Here is a 21,292-nt window from a genome sequence, read left to right as displayed (position 1 = left end):
CATCACTCACTTCCCTTTGGAGGCCCTGGTCTGGTCTTGGTGGCTGTAAAGTGTTATAAGGGTTTAAGATTTTCTTTGGGGGTGGGGATGTCCTGAAATTCCCCTCCCAGAAGTGCCAACTGTCTTAGTAACACATTGGGCATCCCCTGGTAGTCGGGTGTAGTGGGCTGGCCTGCCTCTGTTGGACTCAAAGCCAGTGCTGTGTTCCTGGGGAGCTTGAGGAGCGACTGCCCGTGGGGTACAGGGGCTGAGAGGTCTGACGGACCAGGAGGCCCCTCTCAGCAACAGAGCAGGCATTTGCCCATCTCCCACCCCACCCCGTTCCTGGACTAATCTTCCCACCCTCACTTTCTCTTTGGCCCAGTCCCTTACTGTGACCTCCCTATCAGCCCCACTGAGTCAGTGCTAGATGAAGACATTTCACGGACAAAGACCAAAAGCTGAAAACCAAACTCGCTGCCAGCACCAATCCATGGCGACCCTATGGGACCAGGCAGACCTGCCCCCTGTGGGTTGGCATCTGAGACTATACCTCTGTTATGGGAGTGGAAAGCCCTGCTGGGGGTGGTTTCGAACTGCTGACCTTATAGTCAGCAGCCTAGCGCATAATCACGAGGCCACAGGGGCTTCTGGGGGAGCATCCTGGGGGAGGGTGAGAACTCACAGAAAGTGTGGGCCCCGGGTGCCGTCGTCAGTTCTAGGGACCATTCGGCTCACCGTGCCCCACTGGGTGTTCAGTGATTGGTTGGGGGAGCCCATCACCAGGCCTTTCTTCCCAGGCACCTGATGGGGGTGGGTGTGAGTGGGATTCAACCTTTGGTGAGCAGCCCAGTGCGTTAACCTCGTGGACCACCCAGGATGATCCCAGAGGGCCTCCCAAAAAACAATCAGCAGAGAGCCTCAGGGGTGGGAGCCAGTCCCCTTAAAGAGACCAGGCATCAGGTGCAAGGCTAATAGGACCAGGTCCCCCCAGGAAACCTCAGCGTGGTCACTCAGGGCCTCTTCCCCCCTCCTCCCCAGGATGAAGTGACTGTGGAGCCCGCCCGCCCGCAGCAGAACAAGATGGACAAGCTGATGGAGATCCTGAACAGCATGCGGAACAACAGCAGCGATGTGGACGCCCAGCTGGGCACGTTCATGGAGGAGGCCCAGAGCTCCACCGACTCGGAGCGGATGCTGGGCGAGATCGTGAGCACCATCTACCAGAAGGCCGTGTCCGACCGCAGCTTCGCCGTCACCGCCGCCAGGCTCTGCGACAAGATGGCGCTTTTCATGGTGGAGGGCACCAAGTTCCGGAGCCTGCTCCTCAACATGCTCCAGGTAACCCGACCCGGCAGCTGCCGCGGGCCCTCCGGCGGGGCCATTGCTAGAGAGAAGCTTGTCCCCAGTTCCACCCTGGCCCAATTAATTATAGAAAGGCAGCAGGCGCTCGAGGGGCGAGGTTTGTGTGTGTTTGTGAGAATGACCCATGGTTACGTGACCCGATGTCATTTTATAGGCACTTCCTCTTGGGCCAGCGATGCCCGCTCTCAGTTTCCATGGTGAGAGGGCTGCCCCTCGCCGAGCAGACACAGATGGGTTGACTTTTCCGTGGTGTGACTCCCATGTCCTTCTCCCCCCATCAAGAGCAGCGCCCCGAACCCTGGAGGTTGGAGGTGGTAGCTGCTGCCGAGATGGGTCACTTTTGAGGAAAGCCACAGGGACTCGGGAAAGCCAGGTGCCTGCCCTCTCCTCCGCGGTCCCGGAAGCCACTCTCAAGGAGCTCAGGGAGCTCCACCCACCTCCTCCTCTTTCCCTCCACTGGGACCCGTGGCCAGGGGTGACTGTATTGGTTATTAGTTTGAAGGAGTGGTGGGCATGGGCATCAAGCAGAACCCGGAACATTCCATTTCCCATGGGGGGTGGGGGTGGGGAGGTCAGGGCCACTGCCTGCTCCTGTGCAGTGGGTGGAAAGGTGGGAGCTGGTGGCCCTGGAGCTGGGGTCGCCCGGAAGGGGTGGCTGGAGGCACGGCACAGGCATCTATCTCTCCTCCTGTGCACCTTAGAGACTAAATGAGATGCAAGTTGAGCGCTCGGTGGGGGGGAAGGGGGGTCAAGTCAGAAGTGGGGCATTGCCTTATGAACGTTACTTACAAGGCTGGGCGAGCCCCCCTGTAGGCCGGTCTTCTCGAAGGGACCCTCTAACCCGCCGTCCAACCAGGGCCTTCATGATGATGCCAGAGAGCACCTTGGGCCCCCTGATCATGTGCTCCCCCTGCTGCCCCGCGGAAGAAAGGACTGGCAGTCTCCAGTCAGGTTCTGTAAGGTCCAGTCCAAGCCTGCTCAAAGCCACCCCATGTGGCAGGGTAGAACTTTCCCGTTGAGGTCCCAGGGAGACCACCGGGCCTTTTCTCCCCCGGGGCTGGACAGGCACAAACTGCTGACCTTTCAAGATAGCAGCCTAGCACTTAACTATCTCATCGCCCCACCAGGGGTGGGGGGCTTCCAGTAGAGACCGCCCCTGTCCACTGCCATTGCGTCAACCCCGACGCGTAGCACCCGTAAGGACAAACTAGAACCGCCCCTCGGGGTTCTGAGACTGACCCGAGAGAGAACAGACACAGCCTCCTCTTGCTCCTGAGGAGCGGCTGGTGAGTCTGAACCATTGGTCTTGCAGTCAGCTTTGACGCTCTGCTCTGTCGAGCCCTAGGGTGCTCTGCTCACACGTGGGCTGGTGCAGCAGGTCAGTGCCCACGTGCCGAGAATGCATGTGGTTTGGGTCACCCTAGTCAGAGCTGCCCCCTCCATCCCCTGGCAGCTTCTGTGAGACGGTGCAGCTGGGGCCCTGTCTCTGCCCCGCCCCTGGCTCAGCTTCCATGCAATGCCCGCCTTCCCCTGGCCCGCCCCCACGTGGCTCCAGCGCCCAGGCCCCGAGATCGAGATCGGGTTCTCATTCCTGCACCACCTGCCGGCGCCCCTCTAGTGATGAATTCCCGCATTACCTGAGGGATTTGCACATTGGGCCTGTGCCTTCGTGGGGCCGGAATGTCCTGGATTTGCAGGAAGGGAGACGGCAGGCACAGGCCTGTCCTCCACGTTCAGTGCAGCTAGGGGACAGGGGGGACAGGCCTGAACTTCCACCTTGGCTTTGTGCTTCTCTGAGAAGGGCCAGGAGAGGCCAAGACTTTTAGACAATAGGTGCCCGACTCGGAGGAACTAGCTACAGAAAGCAGTGCAGGTACACGCCCAGGGGGGTGTGGGGGGCTGCTGTCCACAACCCCCCTTCCCAGCCTTTTCTTCCCATCATCAGTGGTGAGCGCAGCATTGCCCACAAGTGCCCGGTGCCCATTCTATGGCCGTACCACTCACTCAGCTGTTGGCACTAGAGAGCCTCCATGGTGGACCAGCAGCAAGGGAGCTGGTCTGGCTGTGATAATTCAGGGAAGACCTGCCTCCAGGCCGTGTGCTGAAAGAGACGGCTTCATAGGGAAGCAGATTCCAGGCTGGAATCGGCCCTCTCCGGGGGGGGGGGGGAGTGTTGGCTCTGCGGGCCCCGCTGGTGATGCCCAACACCAGCTCCCAGCAGCAGGCCTTGCGGCATGGTGTTGCTGGAGATGAGGTCAGGGGAGTGGGTGGCCCCACCTGAGCATTAACCTGATCCTTCCTGACTGCTCCCTCAAGAGCTTGCCCCCCCCCACCCCCCCACCCCACACGCCACAGCTCAGTTACTGTACCAGTCAGACCTGGGGGAATGTCAAGAATGACAGGGGCTTCGGGGCCAGCCCACAAGACCCAGCCTTGTCTAGGGGAGGGAAGAACGGCCACTCCCACGTCCCTCTCCCCAAGCACCCCCTCACCAGGCTGAGCATCAGCTGCTGGCTATGCTCTGAGCATCTAGAATCCCTCTTGGTCACAGCTCGGGTGGGGGTCTGACCCTACACCCCCTCCTGTCCCAGACTCTGTCACCCTGTAGGCCACGAATGCGCGGTTACCATCATGGGTCTACCAGTGTCACCTGGCACCGGGCTGGGCAGGGCGAAGGGCACATGGTCAGGGAGCAGATGCAGGCCTGACCTCAGGGCGCTTCAGCCCAGAGCTGGCCAGTGACCTCGTCTGCCGGTCCAGCTCTGTGCCAAGCCTGCCCCTCTGCGATGATGGAGGAGAGGCATTGACATGTGTAGGAACAAGAAGGTCCCGGTCCCTTTCCCCCAGGCCATGGACATGGGACAGGTGCTATCTGCAGCCAGGGGCGTAACCAACATAGCTTGTACTGGGAGACTTGTGGGCAGCCCAGCCACCCTCCTCCAGGACGGAAGCTGCTGTTTGCTTGAATGTGACCTTGTGTGTTGGCTGTTTCTCCGTGTAAACCACCAGCCACCTCACAGGAGAAAGATGGGCTTTCTCCTCCCATAAAGAGGGACCATCTCAGAAACTCACAGGGGTCATTCTACCCGGTCCTCTAGGGTCGCGGTGAGTCAGCATCAACTCAATGGCACCGAGTTTGGTTTGGTTTTGGTACGGTAATGTCTGCAAGCCCAAAATTCTGCTTACTAAGCTGGTATTTCTTAATGTGTGTCATGTGCCCAGTGGCGGTGCCTCTCAAACTTTAGGAGCCCTGGCGGCTCTGTGGGCTAGGCACTCAGCTGCTGTCAGCAAGGTCAGCTGTACCAACCCTGCTTTCATGAGACACAGTGCACTTGACCTCGTTGGAGTTTAAAACAGATACAATGTTACCTCGACGAGTAAAGTGGACCAAAAACATAGGATTGACTTGATGGCCTGGCTCTCGAGGTTTAATGAGAGCGGATCGTGTAGCATCTGGTTTAAATGGCCAGTCTGACTGCGTCTGTAGGTCTAGGTGCAGCCTTGGATGTGCTTCTCCAAGCAGCTCTGGTGGTGATGCATGGTGACAGGAGTCCCGGGGCAGTGGGGGACGGTTGTCTGTGGAGGACTGGACATTTCGAGGGAGGCCTGCGCTGGCAGAGGGCTCCAGTCTGGACACAGAGACACAGAGCCCGGCTTATCTGTGGACCAGGCAGCCCTGCCATTGCGATAGATTAGAATCCCCCCTACACCTCTGCCAACAACCCGGGGGTGGGACCTCGGCCTCCTCTTTCGGAAGCTCCCAGGTGATTCAGAGACGCAGCCCGGGTGGATGGCCGCTGCCGGGAAGGTCCCCTGGAGACGCGCTGACCGCTCCTCCAGAGTCAGATGAGCCACCTGGCTCTGCCTGCCCCCATGAACCCGTCAGGGAGCGTTAGCCAGGTGCCCAGCCACGTGGGGTGCGTCGGTGTGAGCTGGGGGTGGGGCAACAAAGCTGGCAACAGCAGCTGCTGGAACCAACCCTTCCCACTCCGGCCTCAGTTTCCCCTCTGTGCAGTCAGGACACTTTCGCCACCCTGTGCTTCCACCGTGACTTTCCCCTTCCCCCTTGCCATCTCCTTATCCCCTTCTTGGTGAGAACAGCCGACACGGGCTTCAGGAAGAGGGCCCTTCACACTGCTGGGCTGTGCCACCCCCTGCTTAGCCGGCCTCCTTTCCGCACACCAGGCTAGTCCCGGTTCTTCCGGAGACTCTGAGCTGTCCTGACCAGGGAGAAGGCCCACTGCTGGCTCGAGACATGGCCCTCAAGGCCAGCAGTTTGAAACCGCCCGCCTCTCCGAGAGAAAGAAAGACGAGGCTTACTGCCCCCCGTGAAGATGTACAGCCTTGGGCGTCTAAGAGGGCATTCTGCACTGTCCTGCAGGGTTCCCAAGAGTCAGAATCTACCCCAGGCACTGGGTACACCGATCAGAGACAGTGCTGGCTTGGGTGGGGGGGCGGGTAGGATCCCTGCCTTCCATGCAGGTCCAGGTTTGATTCCCAGCCAGCCATCACCATCTATCTGTCTCTGAAGGCTGGTGTGTCAGCAAAACTTCCGGACTAAGCTGGACTAGGGAAAAACCAGCCACTGGAGAAACAAAGCCAAACCAGCCCTGGGCTCCCGTGAGTCAGGGACTGGCAGACTGACAAGATGACACATGCCGACACGTTCCTGACTCCCACTGGACATGGGCTGCCCGTGACCCCCGCCCCCCAGGACAGAAGCAGCCAAAACTGTCTGTGGAGCCTCAGCAGGGGATTGCAATGCAACCTTGGCCAGGGGAGGCAGGGGCTCTGGCTTCACGTAGAGGTGACAAATGGGCGGTCCTCCTTTTATGGCACATCGGCATGGCAGGAATCCCAGGCCTGAGCCCCTCTGCCCAGCACTGCCTGGTCACCACCCGAGCGCCCCTTCCCTGGCAGAGGGAGGCCAAGGCCAAGCCCTCCTCTGTTGAAATGTGCGTGCCCTGTTTAGCCCCGAGGTGTTTGCATCTGAGCTATGCGGAGCAGAGTATTATTAGAGCAAGCATCAGAGGGGCTGTAACTGGACCCAGCTCTCCCTAGCAACCATCACCAACAACATGTCTAACAGAAGGGTGAGATGCCTTTTTAGAGGAGAAGAATAATAATAATACTGTCTCTACCAAGTCATAAACACAGCAGGGCCGTCAGAAAAAGACAGCAGAACCGGAACCTGGTGAGGGACCAGATTTCAAAATAAGTGCCCAGCGTCTTTGGAAAGGCAGCCTCTTCCAAACTGACCTCAAGCTGGAGAAGGGAGGACCCGGGTCCAGCTGGGTCACCACTGTCTTAGGGTTTTGGATGCGTAGAAACGCAGCAGCAGAGAACCGTCCATGATAGTCGATCTGGCAGCCCCTTAGCAGAAGACCAAAGCAACATGCGCACACACACACCAAGCAGAGTCGAGTCAACCTTGGGGCGACCCCAGGTGCTGGAGGAGAACTGCTCCCCCGGGTGCCCTTGGCAGGAGTCTCGATTGCCAGATCTTCATGCCATGGCGCTGCTGGGAGGATTCTAACTGGCAACCTTTAGGTTCGTAGGGAGGTGTCTTGGCGGTGGTTAAACGCGGAGCTGTTATCCCAAAGGTCTTTGATTCGAAACCACCACCCCCCACGCCACCGCCCCGCCTCTGCCGGAGAAAGGGTGGCATTCCGCTCCCATCAAGACTACAACCTGGGGAGCCCCTGGGGAGGTCGCACGCCTCTCCTTTAAAGTCACTGTGATTTTCCCCCCTAAGCCCCATGTGGATGCTGACTCCTAGTGTCCGCACCAGTCTCCAAGACTGGGAATCGTTAGCAGACAGCTTCTGCTTTCTCCCAAGGAGCAGCCGGTAGATCTGAACCCCCGACCTTATGGTAAGCAGCCCAGTGCTTGCCCCACCCCCACCCCGACAGCGTCCTGAGTCGGATTCAGCTCCACGGTAGTGGGCGGGCTAGGAGTTGAGCTCAAAGCAGTTCCCCCCACCCTTAGTGAACAGAAAATGGGAATCTGCGTCAAGGTTGGTGTGCCCCACCTCGGCCCCCTTCTCCTGCTCCGGTCCTCCCGTCACCAGGCCCCCCATTTGGGGTCTGAGAAGAGGATCTGGCTATCCCTCTCACTACTCCTCCCTCTCCCCAAGAAACGCCTCGTCCCTAACTGGCCTATGGTTGTCTGAGGACGGCCGGGAGGGCCCACATTGATCCTTGGAGTTCTGGCTCTTAAATCCCCACGAGGACAGGCATCCTGGCTGAGTCCCTCCTGCCTGTGCCCCCGGCCTGTCTCCATGGCTGCTTGGTAGCTGCGTGTGGACGCAGAGCAGTGGCACCTGGCCTGGGTGCCAGCTCTCTTGAGAGCACCCTGACGGGGGGGCTGGGGGGATATGGAGTTCCACACTCCCTCCATGCTGAGTCCCAGGTCGGGAATCCCACCTGAGTTTACAGATGGGGGGAGTGGCTCAGGGAGGTGACAAGCCTTACCCAAAGTCACAAAGCCAGCTGGCCTCTGTGCCGCCACCTCTACCCCAAATAGGATATATAGGTTTAAAAACATTTCTTTTGTTAATAAATACCCTGGTCTCTTTTATGGCCCCTTATATTCATAGTGACCCTGTGGGACAGAGTCAAACTGCCCTTTTGGGTTTCCAAGGCTTTAAATCGTTACGAGAGCAGACAGCTCCTCTTCCTCCCTCGAAGTGGCTGATGGGTTTGAACCGCTGACCTTGCAATGAGCCGCTCAGCATGTCACCTCTGCAGCAGGCAGCAGGGTCACCAGGAGCCTAAATCCGACCAGTGGCAGTAGGTTGGGCAATATTTTGATGCCATCAGTGGGGATTTTGAAACTCTTCTAGAACAATCCCACTGCTTCCCATTGGTTTCCAAGCCTCCACTCTCCTCCCCCGTCGCACCCAGCCCGGCACCCCAGCCCTCCTCCCTTGTGCACACCCACGCTGAGCCTCTGTGCACGCCAGGCAAGAGAACGAACTGTAGCATTGGCCCAGACAGGCCACCCAGGGAGAGAAGCACATGGGCCTGTGCATTTTGGGGGACGAGTGTAACACCACCAACCACCACCCCGGGCCATGTCTGTCCTGCTCCCATTGTGGGTAGCCGGAAATCACCACGGGCTAGAGGGTCAGGCCGGGACTCTCTCCACCACAGGCACATTGGGCGGTGATATCTGGGGTCTATGAAGATGTTTTCCTGGGGGCACATCACGTCCTCCACAAGTCGGCTGTGTCCACTCTGAAGGCTCTGTGCCAGGAGAACGGGCAGGAGCTCCCTGGGCTCTGGGAAGCTGATGGGCAAGGGGACCCCTTGGCTGGTAGGCCACCTTGGAACAGGGAGGACAGAGCCATGGTGCGGCCTCTTCAGACTGAGCCTTGTCTCCCCTTTCTCCCCATCATCACGCCCAGTCAGTTGTTAGTTCTCACCCCCGGCGCATGGTGACCCACACACCACAGGACTGGGGTGTTTAGACCCATTGGTGTTCATTGGCGGATTTGGGGGTAGGGGTGGGAATCAGCCTCAGTCTGTTTGACCACACTGTGTATATGTCCAATTACCGGTGGTTCTTACCTCTCTTTCGGTGTGTCTGTATTTGGGGTGTTTGGGGGGTGGAGAGACGGAGGGACCAGGTGGTGTCTGAAAGTGCCAAGTCTGAGGTTCCCCTACGGCATGCACCCGGTGACCCGGGACCGAACAGCAGTTTTTCATCTGAGAATCTGGAAAGAGTTAGGAGGACAGAGCCCCACCCCTGACCCTCAGTGCAGCCTGCAGACCTCCAGTGACCAGCTCACAGCTCCCACGTCCCCTTGTCCCCCAGGACCCCCCAGGGGGTGGGCTTTTCTAGCAGGTTGAGCCCCAAGTCTCTGGGCCAGAGTGACTTGTGTCTCTCGGGAATGCCAGTTCAGCTCTCTCTGCAGAGGCCTGACCTTGCAACCCCCGCTATCCTCAGAGAACATCCCTTCCCCGAAGGCCGAAGTCAGTGGGCCCCATGAAAAGTGCGTGTTGGCCCCAGTGGCCCCAGAGTGAGATGGGGGCCCAGCAAGGCAAGCCCAGATCGGCAGGCATTGGGGTCACCAGTAATCAGTAGCATTGGTTCACGTTCCGCAGAGCGAGTGGGTTGGAACTGCTGACCTTGCTGTAGCAGCCTTGCCCTAAAACGACAGCTGTGGACGTCCTCAGCCACACACACGGGTTTGCCAAGCCGAGACAGTGACGCACAGCCATGGAGTCCCCTCGCCCTGCTGAGCGCCGCCACCTCCTGGAAGCCTTCCCTGACCAGCCCGGCCCCAGGGGCCTCTCATTTTTCTGACCCGCTCACGTCCGCTGAGCCTCCCACACTTTCCTGCAGCGTCTGTCCGCAGGTGTCTGTCTGTGTCACCCCCATGTTCCATAGCACATGCCATAGAACAAAGTAGGTGTCCCTCAGAGGTAAGCGGGGTGGACAGGGGTGGCGACGCTGCAGGCCACACCCACACAAGGAAAGACTTGGCTCTGCCTTCTGGTCCCTCTGTCCCTGCCCCCCCACACCCACCCCAGGTCACACCGCTGTCTCACCAGCCAGGAGGTCCCTGCCAGGCCGAATCCTCTTCCCTGCACCCCCTCACCTCCCAGGCCGGCTCCGTTTTCCCTGTCAAATCCCCTGATAGCACTTGGCTGGGCGCTTCCCTGTCTGAGGCTGCCATGCCGCAGGCCTGAAGATAAGTGGGTTATCGGAGAAGGCGGCTCAGGTGTCCCAACCCCAGAGAGCCACCCTGGCTGGCTGGCTGTGCACCCCTGCTCACTCCTCCTGTCCCCTGAGCCAGGCGGCTGGCCAGCCCCAGCCGCCACCGCGGGGAATCCGAGCTATGCCCAGTGGCTCCAGATCACAGCATCTCGGCCCTGCCCAGGCACGGCTCGGCCCAGACAGGGCGCCTCTACCTGCTGTGGCCGCCGCTGGAAAGCTGGCACGGCCTGGCCAGTGGAAAGAATCTCCCCGAGGCTTATGTAACCGCCCAGTCCTGTCCCCAGCTCCCCAGGGAGGCTCCCAGGCACCATCCGGAGAGGGAGGGACAGTCGGCTCCCACGGAAGGGCAGGGCTTGAGGTTCCGCCCTTCGGCCTTCTCCCGAGGTCCCACGTGGACTGTGGGTGCCCATCAGAGTTAGAGGAGTCTCAGCAGCCACCCTGTCACCCCAGGGAGGTGGGGCGGGTGCTGGGCCCAGCAGGGGCCCTGAGGAGGAAGGAAGGGAGGGCAGTTGGGTCTGGTTTCTTCTTTCTTACTTCCTTCTTGACTGTGGCCAACACAGATGTGGCACAACGCGTGATGTGTCAGCTCCCTTCACTCTGTCCGTCATATGGTCCTTTCCAGGGGATGCCACAGGAGAGGGACAGGCGAGGCGCAGTGAGGACACAAGCTGAGGGTTGAAGGAAGTGCAGACCAGGCACGGGGCCTGCCTCAGTTTACCTGGGAGGCCCGCCATAGCAGAATCCGCACACATACCCATGGGAGACTGGATGCCCTCCTCCGGGCCCCGGCTCCAGGGAAGGGCTTTCTCAAGATCCTTGTCTCTCTCCAGCCCCCGTGGGCTCCCCAAGCCTCGGAGGTCCCCATGTGTCCTGGCCTCAATCTTCCCCCGGGTCTAAGAGGTTCTCCGCGTAGGGACCCCAGATTCCAAGAGAGGAACTCTGCCCCTGGCCCTTTTTCAGAGACGGCCTAGCTGGGGTGGAAGCTCGTGCCCTTCTGCTTCTGTCCCCAGTGGCACACAGACAGACACCCGCGGACATGATGGGCATCTATAAAGCTGCTACTGGTTTTCGGCGCCATCGGGTCCGCGGTGGCGAACAGGGACTTCCTGTGCACTCCCCAGTCGTGTGTGCTGCAGCCACGCCTTCCCCCACCACCTCCAAGAGACTGCTCTCTCCTGATGCCGTGTCTAAAGCACACGGGGCCAAGTCTCAGCACCTCACTCCCGGGACCCCCTCTGAGTGCTCTTCTGGGAACCCCTCGGCACATTCATTAAAGGCCTCTGGTCTCTGTGCAGCCACGGCGATGGAGCCGCTCCATACACGGCATACCGTGAATCGGAACTGACCCGGCAAGGACTGCAGTGGGTCCTGGGAGCTTCTGGAAGGCCAAGATGGCAAGGCCTCTTTGAACCAGAGCCCCTCAGTGGGCAGGCTCCCGCACGCAGCCTGTGTCTCAGGCCAGTACCAGCCCCCCACTGGGCGCCTTGCCCCAGTGCAGGAGGCTCATCTCCCCTCGCCCTTCCCTGGCCCCGCAGGCTATGCTGGGTGGCCACGCCTGGCATGAGTAGGAGACTCCTGAGGGCACGGAGGGTGGGGATGAAGGGCATCTGTGAAACACCTGGCAGGGATGCCCCTCCCCCACTCCTGGAGAAGCCCATTGTCCCCACCCTCTACGGTGCCCAGCATAGGGTCATGCCCCCATCACTCACAGCGGGCTTACGGGGCAGAGGCCATGTCCCAGAGCCCTGCCACGCTGCACCTCCTGGCTCGAGTACCAAACAGGGCTGCAGCCAGGGAGGGGTGGTAGGTGGTATCTGGGGTGGTGGGACACAGGCAGAAACTTCGGAATCATTTATCTGGTGGGAGGGGTCAGTGACGAGAGTCAGTGGTTGCTGAACAAAGAAAGAGACACATCAATAAGAGCACCCTGACTCCTAGCAAGCCCAGATGACAGAGCGGGACGGACCCGTCTCCTGAACTGCAAACTCCCCACCACCTCCAGCCCATGACGCCACCAGGGCTCCTGGTTAGTGAGCCAAAAAGAACAAAGCAGGCCCCCTGCCTTGACCCCTGTGGGTTTCCGAGCCCGTACTGCTGTACAGAAAGGGCAGCCCAGTGTGTGACAGTGCTTCCAGCGGGTTCATTCCAGTTCCATCCCCGCTGGTACTGAGTGAGAATCCAGTTTTAACACCGATCCCCTGAGGAGGTGAGGGAGGAGAAGAATGCAGTTGGACTGTCCACTCGGAGAAGCTGTAAGACCGTAAGGATCTACGGCAGCGGTTCTCAACCTGTGGGTCGTGACTCCTTTGGGGGTTGAACGACCCTTTCATTGGGGTCACCTAAGACCACTGGAAAACACATATTTCCGATGGTCTTAGGAACAGAGACACGGCTCCTCTATCCGTCTCCAGGTGGGTCCACCGACATGCAGATACGCCCACGTATGAGTACCTGGCATGATGACATCATCGTGCCAACCCCATTACAGACACCCTGTACAAATACATGTGTATGTGACAGGGTTGGCGCCATAATGTACTTATGTGGACCAGTCACACGTGTGTAGAGAGCAACTGCTGTGTTGAAAGCAACTCCTGTGTTGAAAGCAATAGTACTGGAAGTAAAATGACACTTTGTAAATTATAATTACTCGGTAAATGTAAAAATCATGTACGTAAAATCAACTACTGCCAAATATATATATATATATATATATATATATATATATATATATACACACACACACACACACACACACCATGTGAACTTAATCTGGATGCTGATCGGTCTTTTTATATTCAGCTGTGGTTATGTTCAATTTGTGGCAATGAAAATGCATCCTGCATATCAGATATTTATATTACGATTCATAACAATAGCAAAACTACAGTGATAAAGTAGCAGCTAAAGTAATTTTATGGTTTGGGGGCGGTCACCTTAACATGAGAAACTATGAAAGGGTCTCGGAGTGAGGAAGGTTGAGAACCCCTGTTCTAAGGGAACGTCAAGACTCTAAGAAGCACTTGAGGACCTTGTGAGGGCCTGTGAGCAGCCGGGCGGGCAGCAGGCACCATCCTGACAGCTGGTGTGACTGAGCTCCTCTGTCCACATCACATGGCAGGCCACCTTCCACTTACTTCCCTGCAGTGTGAGGCTGTCACACCTGCCCCTTGCCCCACCCCCCAGACACCATCAGGGTTAAAATCCACTAGAACACGCGGCCTTCTGTACGTGTCCTCCCAGGCCCTCCTTCCAGGGGAACTTCGGAATCCCATAAACGCCCACTTCGCTGGGCCCCAGGGTGAGTCCTGTCCAGTTCGGATTCCTAGGAGAGACCCCGACTGGGGGAAGGACGGGGAGGCAGCCCCTTCTATGAGTTCTGTGAATACTCGGCCTGGGGTGTGGAAGCAGCTCTGGAATCCCCCTCAAGGAAGCTGGGGGTGGGGGGTGGCTAGGGAAGGGCTGGCCTTGAAGCCCTGCTGGTGCCTGTGTGACACACTGACCCCATGAAAACAAGGGCTTCTGGGATACACCAGGTGTCCAGCAGCTGATCCAGGCAGAGCTCAGGGGGTAGGGAGGCAGCTTGGAGGAAGGCTTCCTGGAGGAGGTGGGCATGAGAGGAGAGGCAGGGTTTGAGCAGGCAGAAGGAAATGGGAGGGAAAGGTTGGCGGAGCAGGATCCTGGGGGTGGCAGGTCACATCATCTTGACCAAGACATACCCTGGCCGGAGGCTGTCCAGCCAGGCGGTGACCGGATCACCCTCATCCTGCGGCTCCTGCCTCTCACCCTCTCCAGCCAAGTCCATGTCTCCATCCAACTTATGCCTCGGGGGAGCAAGCTCCCTGCCAGCCTTGTCTAGGTCTGCCTTGGGCAGGAGGCAGGCAGGGCCGCCCCGTAGGCCCTCAGCTGGCCTGCAGAGGGGGGCTTCAGACCTCATCATCTTACTGAAGCACCTGGGGGTGGTGTCTGTGTAGTGGGAGAGGGTGGGGCTCCAGGTGTCCCCTCCGTGTGGCCCGCCCAGGACCTCTCCATGGACCCACTGCTTCTGAGAGAGGGGCTGCTGTGCCGGCATGTGTGCACGCCTGCCCCCCTCCTCCAGGGACAGCTGAGCCCGGCTGTGTGAGATGCCTGCCACCAATACCTTCTGTCCCTCTCTCGGCATACAGCCAATCCCACTGCCACCTCAGAGTAGCCCAACCCTGGACTGGAGGACAGCGTAGGGAGGCAGACTGCTCCCCCTCTCTCCCAAGGATCAGCTGGTGGGTTTGAACCCCTGACTCTGTGGTTTGAAGGCCAGCACTTCACCCACGATGCCACCATAGCCCTGGGATGGGGGAGGGGGACAAGCAGGACATGGAAGTGCCAGCCCCTCTGAGTGACAGCGTTATCAGGACAGGAAGGTCCTGGGTGGGCTGGGGTCTTCGGGGGCAGGTCTTCTGGTGGGCAGCAGGGCTCCGCTTCCTCAGACATGCCTCATAGCCTCGCTCTGAGTGCATCGGCTCTGGACTCTGGACTGGGGCTGCCCTGCCCATGCCCCGGCCGGTGCTGGCGAGACGCCGAGGCTCTGAGCAAAGCCCTGAGGCACAGAGGTCAAGCACGGGTCTGCTCACAGGAAGGCCAGTGATGGTGGTGGTGGTGGTGGTGGTAGTGGCGGCAGCGGCGGCGGCAGAAGCCGCCCAGCAGCTCCGTGGGAGAACGACATGTCTGCCCCAGTCAAGGGAACAGGCCAGAGAAGCCAACGGAGTTGGGGGTTGGGGGGCGTCCACCTCTATCACATGTGGCCGCCATGAGTCGGAACCCACTCCGGGAACCCACCAATGAGGACCTGGGAGCTGAGGGTATCAAGCAGGGCTGGAGGAGGTTGCACCCCGGGCTCTGGGAGATGCGGGTTCGAACCCAACCCTGCCTCTCTCTTACTGGGTAACCATGTCTTTCTGCCCGTTGGGTGTCTCCCTGGCCAGAACACGAAGAGTGGAGGGAGAGATTTCCAAAGCAGCAGGCCAGGCAGCCATCTCCTCCCACCCGGTGGGTCTCTAGTCTTGGGGGGAGGGCCTGCAGACAGATGGCCTGGCCTCCCCGCTCCGCCCAGGTCCACAGGGGTCAGGGACCATGGCGGGCCGAGTGACCTGCAGGGGGTGCCAGCACGCAAGGCCAGCTCTTCAGGCCCAGCCTCCTCCTGCTTGCTCTCCAGGTGCCCTGAGCCAGCTGGGCCCTCTAACTGCAGAGGCCTGTGGGCCACAGCTCAGTCACTGTACCAGTCAGGCCTGAGGGACATCATGAATGACAAGGGCTTCAGGACCAGCCCACAAGTTTTGTCTAGAGGGAGTGGGGAGGATTGTCACTCCCACATCCCTCTCCCCATGCACACCCCCCTCGCCGGGCTGAGCGTCAGCTGCGCTCTGAGTGTCTGAGTGTCTTTCAGTCACAGCTTGGGCGGGCATCTGACCCCTACTCCCCCTCCTGTCCCAGCCTCTGTCACCCTGTGGGCCACAAATATGTGGTCACCAACATGGATCTACCAGTGTCATCTGGCACCGGGCTGGGCCGGGTGGAGGGCACGTGGTCAGGGAGCCGACGCCAGCCTGCCCTCAGGGCACTTCATTCAGTCCAGTGAAGTTCCCAAAGCCTGTCAGTAACCACGTCAGCACACGGTGACCCACAGGCCAGGGTCGTGGTTGCCCGAAGTCTGCTGCAGTGGGCGTGGACAAGAGCTGTGTGCCTTTGGCAAGGGAGGGGGTGAAGGGAGCAGTACCATCCTTGACAGCCCCGTACAGAGATACAGGGCTTCTCAGTGTGGGGCTGCCTCCCTACTCTGTGCCCCCCTCTCCTCAGGCCCCACCCTCACCTCCCCCCTCCACACAGGCCTGGGCAGCCCGCAGTGGGCAGCCATGGGGCCCTGGTGTCTCCACTCTGTTCCTTGGGCCTGTGGAGACATGACTGTGCTCATGAAAACTTCGGGCAGAACCTTCACCATCAGCCTTCTAAGGTGGTTCCCAACACGGAAGGAGGCAGAGGCCAGGCCCCAGGATGCCACATACCATGTCGGAGAACCCACAGTCAGTCCTTCTCAGGAAGCTGCCGCAGCCAGGTGGGGGGTGGGGGTGGGGCTGTTTCTCTTTTAATCACTGATTCATTTCAGCTCACTCATTCAGAAATGTTGGCCATGCTCAAGGGCATATTATGAATCAGCCAGGGAGCACGGGCTTGGTCTGCGGGAGGACGGAGGAGGAGGAAGAGTAGGGCAGCAGGAGCTCGGTTCCAACAGGTGTTTAACCCTCCAGAACAGTCACAAGGGAAAGCCACAGATGTTGCCTCTTGGTGGAAAATTCCCGAGCGGGCTTCGTTCACAGCTGGGACTCTCCGCCGGGCTCCCTGAGCGTCTGCCACTGTGGGGGGCAGGGGGTGGGGGGCAGTAGGTCAGCTAGCTAGGAAACCCAGGCCCACCTTACCAAGTCACCCAGTGGGTGGGAGTCCAGGCAAACCTTGGAAGCCTGCTTCTCATGTCTGCTCCTGACCCGAGGAGGAATTCTCCAAAGGCATCCGCAGAGGGTGGTTAAAGAGGGGATGAGGCCAAGGAGGGGTCCATGCAGGCCCGACCCCGAGGCTCATGGAAATTGCTAGCATCCCAATGGGTCTGTGGAGCTGGGAAGGGCACATCTGGGGCTGTCCCCACAATCCCAGGCCAGTGTCCACACTGCTGCCATGTAGGGCCATTGGGGACCAGCAGCCAGTGCCCGGGCCATGGCTGGCTGTTTCCTTGTCCCTGAGTGCTAGAGCCCAAGAAGCCCCTCAGGTGTCAATCAAGAGCACAGCGTCTGCACATTCGGTTTGAATCCTGCCTCTGCCGTTTCCTAGCTGAGTGACCTAGGGACAACGGCTTCATCTCTCTGTGCCTCTGTGTCTCAGTTGTAAAATGGGGGGACACCTGCAGACCTGCCTCCTGGGGTTGCTGGACAGGAGAGTGGGCAGGCCCATGTCAGCCTGGACTTGACACAGACCAGCTCTGACTGTCTCAGGGTTCCCAGCTGTGTGGCACTCAGGATCCCCCTCCATCTGTCAGATGCGTATTGAACACCGGCAGCATACCCAAACTGCTGGGCACCCTACGACCTATTAGGCTTGGAGGTAACTATTGTCGATCCCATTTTATGTAGAGAAGGTCCCAGAGAGCTTAGGAGACTCAGTGGAAGTCCCAAGACACCCCATGGCCCAATGTCCGGAGAGTACATGGCCCCTTGGGGGCCTTGGTTGAGCAGTGTGTTTACGGGTGGGCGGGGGACAGGCGGGGCCCCAGCCAGATGTGAGGCCATCAACAGGTGGTCTGATGGTGTGTCCTTGGGTCCTCCACACACTGAACGGGGCGGCGGGCTCTCCCTGGCTTTGACTCGACTTCCAGAGCAGAACTCCACAGGGAAGTGGGGCCTGTGACGGGGGGTGTCCCCCCCACGCACACACACTGAGCTACTGACAACAGCAAGGTGACCCCAGGCCCCTGAGCCAGCCCGGTTTCTCCCCTGTGCCCGTCTTGCTCATCAGACTCAAACTTCATGGGGAAAAAAAACAAACCCAAAATGCAAATAGTGTCCCAAAATAAGACATTTGAATGAATTACCCCCAACATGTGGGCAGCGTGTTTCTAGATGCACCAAGAGACTGTGGTGTCACGTGATGCTTTCGTTCTTAGAAAACGTACTCTTTTGGCCAAAAACAAAGAAACAAATGCCCTTGGCATGTTTCGTGGCCCCCAATGGGGCTGCAGATGGCCACCCTGAGGCTAAGAGGCAGGCCCCAGAAAGAACAGCCCCTAAGCAGACCATGCCGACCAGGAGGCCGCCCTCAGAAGGGTGGGAGCACCTTGAGCTGGCCCCATGCTGGCTGCCCAGCCAGGACATCAGGCCTGCAGACTAAAGGTGAGCGCGCGCGGGCCGGCAGGAGCCTGCAGGCCCTCCCATTTCTCAGCCTCTGAATTATGAAGGCCCCAGGGTGTGCGCCGAGGTGCCCGGGTTGCTCAATCCCAGAGGGCCCTTCTTAGGTTTCCCGGCTCGCAGCCAGGCTGTCACCCCAGAGACAGAGCCACACGGTACAAAGCCACCTGCCCCGCTGCCGTCGAGCCTTCCTCCCCACCCCCAACTTGATTTATTGTGACCCCTATACATTTCAGGGCCTACAGCTTCATTTCGGAATCGGGTTAAGTCACCCAGGGCTTCTCGCTAGAAAGGTCAGGAGGGTGAGGGACACTTAATAGTGCGCCTCACAGGCACCTCCTGTGCTGGGCTCCTGGCCTCCCTTCCCCACTCGGTGGCCACGCAGACACTGTGGCTCCTCGGCCCTATGGGGGCACGGGGGGTGGCTTTCCCTGTGGGACGCTTAATACATGTGTACATGTGCGTACACACACACATGCATGTGGTGGTGGTGCAGTGGTTATGCGTTGGGCTGAGATCGGCATGGTCGGCAGTCTGAAACCACCAGCAGTTCCGCGGGAGAAAGACGGCTTTCTACTCCCGTAAGCAGCTAGTCTTGGACCCTGCAGAGGGGCTCACTGTGAGTCAGCCTTGACTCAGTGGCAGTGAGTTTGGTGTGTGTGTGTGTGTGTGTGTGTGTGTGTGTGTGTGCGTGTGTGTCCCAAACCCCAATCTCATTGCCATTGAATCGACACAAACTATTAATGACTGTATGACCAGGTAGAACTGCCACTGTGGATTTCAGAGACTGTCGCTCTTGGTTTTTTGGTTGTTGTGGCTAGCAGCCCAATGCGTAACCACTTGCCACCAGGGCTCCATAGGGTGTGTGTGTGTGTGTGTGTGTGTGTGTGTGTGTGTGTGTGTGTGTGTGTATAACTCCTCAAGTCAATTCCAATTTGACCTTGTAGGGCAGACAGAGGAGCACTGTCCCTTAGGTCTCACCTGTCATCTTTATGGAGACAGACGCCACATCTTTCTCTTGGAGCAGCGGGTGCTTCCAGCTACTAAGCCACCAAGCAACCAGTGTTCTTTACACACACACCCTCTGCCACCCGGTCACCCAGGCATGGCAGTCTCAGGTGTGAGCCAGGTCAGCACCCATGCATGGCAGTCTCAGGTGTGAGCCAGGTCAGCACCCATGCATGGCAGTCTCAGGTGTGAGCCAGGTCACCCAGGCATGGCAGTCTCAGGTGTGAGGGCAGAACTGGGCTCCACAGGACATTCAAGGCTGTGATCTCTGGAAGCAGGATCTTTGCCAGGACTGTCTTCCAGGTGCCTCTGAGTGATTCAAACCATCACCCTTTCAGTGAGTGATGGCATGCTGGACTGTAGCACCCAGGGACTCTCTCTCTCTCACACACACATCACACACCAAGAAACAACAACAAAAATCTCACAGCCATCGAGCCAATTCCAATTCATAGTGACCCTATGGGACACAATAGACCCGCCCCAGTTGGTTTCTGAGATTACAAATCTTTATAGGAACAGAAAGCCTCATCTTTCTCCCGGGGAATAATTCATGTTTTCAGACTACTGGTTAGCAGCCTAACTTAACCCACTGTGCAAGATATGTAGACGTGGATATTGATATCAATATTGATATAGATGCTATAGCTAGCTATAGGTGTGTGGCGATGGATTGGGGGAGATATATATTGACTACAGCTGATAAATTGATTTATAAATATAAATTGCCATTAAGTTGATTTCTACTCATAGTGACCCGGCATAGGGTTTTCAAGACTATAAATCTTTATGGGAGTTGACAGCCTTATCTTAATATATATAATAAAATATATAAATATATCAGATCTATAAATATAGATAATTGGGGTATACTAAACCCTAAATCAAGGTGCCCTGGTGCAGTGGGCTGTGTTGGGCTAATAACCCCAAGTTTAGCACTTCATGCCGCAGAGGCAGTTCTGTTCTGTCCTATATGAGTCAGAATCGATGCGACAACAGGGCGTTGAAACCAGAAGCTGAGCTCACTGACTGCTGAGGCGGTTCCAACTCCTAGCGACACTGCCTGTGCTCAACAGAAAGAAGCCCTGGCCGGGCCTGGGCGTCCTCACCCCCACTGCCATGTCTGAGCCCAGTATGGCCACCACTGTGCCGGAAGCATCTCCCTGAGGGAGGCCCTGCCCCGCTTTCCTGCAGACCAAGCACGATGTCTTTCTCCAGGGGCTGGTGTATGTGAGAGGAGGTCTTGATAGCGTTCCTTCTCAGGAGCGTTCTGGCTGTACCTCTTCCACAACAGATTTGCTTCTTCTCCGGAAGTTCAGAGTACCTTTAATATAGTTCACCAACACCGTAACAAGAATGCATCCGCTCTGCTTTGGTCAGTGTTCTTTACGCATCACCCTCCAGCCTTCAAAGGCAGCTTTGGAGGCCATTGAAGAGGCAGTTGCTTAGCTCAAGGCCGCCTTCATCTTCGGGGTGACAACTTCGCTTTTGAACACTTTAAATGGGTTTTTTGATTCGGATTTTCCCATCGGATGTCCTTTGATTTCCTGGCTGCGGCTGTCATGGGTGTTGATTATGAACCCACGGCCAATGACATCCTGACAGCATCCGTGTTTTCTCCAGCGTGAGGTTACTCGTCGGTGCGGTTGGGAGGATTTGGGTTTTGTTTGCATGGACGTGTGACACCCACTGGAGGCTGTGGTCAGTCCCCTCAGGAAGTGTTTCAAGTCTTCTTCATTTTCTTTCAGCAGGTCACGTGACCTCTCCCGTCCACCTGTCTTAAGCTGTTAGCGAACCTTCCTCCAGTCTTCAGGCCACACTCTTCTTCCTTTGGCCCAGGATCTCAGGTTATTTGCTCAGGATACACATTGGATACTGAGGCAAAAGGCTACAACGCCGATACGCACACCTGACTGTAAATCCTGCAGCACCCTAGTGCTCCACCCATCAGCTGCCTCTTGGTCCATGGACAAGTCCCACGTGAGCACAGCTAAATGCTCCGGAATTCCCCTTCTTGGAAGCGTTAGCCGCCCTTGGTTAGGATCTACCCAGTCCAATGCTTTGGCATAGTTAATGAAACGCAGGTGAACATCTTTCTGGTAGCCTCTGCTTCCAGCCAAGATTCATCTGCCATCGACAGTGGCCTTACTACTCCCAGCCTAGCAAACCCCACAGGGCAATTCTCTTCTGTCTTCCAGGGTTGCTGTGAGTTGGAACCCACTTGGGGCTATACAGCAACCTGTGTACCTACAGGTAGGTCACAGTACCAGGATCCCTGATGACACGGTGGA

General features: G+C 58.1%; 1 protein-coding gene across 3 annotated transcripts in view; it reads left to right on the top strand.

Moving 5' to 3' along the window:
• CTIF (cap binding complex dependent translation initiation factor) overlaps window positions 1–21,292 on the top strand; it is a 263,218-nt gene that overhangs the window by 177,480 nt on the left and 64,446 nt on the right. For all 3 annotated transcript variants that reach the window (XM_075533017.1, XM_075533018.1, XM_075533016.1), the window contains exon 9: window positions 1,021–1,320. In XM_075533017.1, the coding sequence (XP_075389132.1) occupies window positions 1,021–1,320 (300 nt within the window). The remainder of the gene's footprint in view (window positions 1–1,020; window positions 1,321–21,292) is intronic.

This window comes from Tenrec ecaudatus, chromosome 15 (assembly GCF_050624435.1).
Source record: "Tenrec ecaudatus isolate mTenEca1 chromosome 15, mTenEca1.hap1, whole genome shotgun sequence".
Classification (NCBI taxonomy): domain Eukaryota; kingdom Metazoa; phylum Chordata; class Mammalia; order Afrosoricida; family Tenrecidae; genus Tenrec; species Tenrec ecaudatus.
The sequence above is the reverse complement of the archived record's forward strand: the minus strand, read 5'-3'. Positions and strand labels throughout refer to the sequence as shown.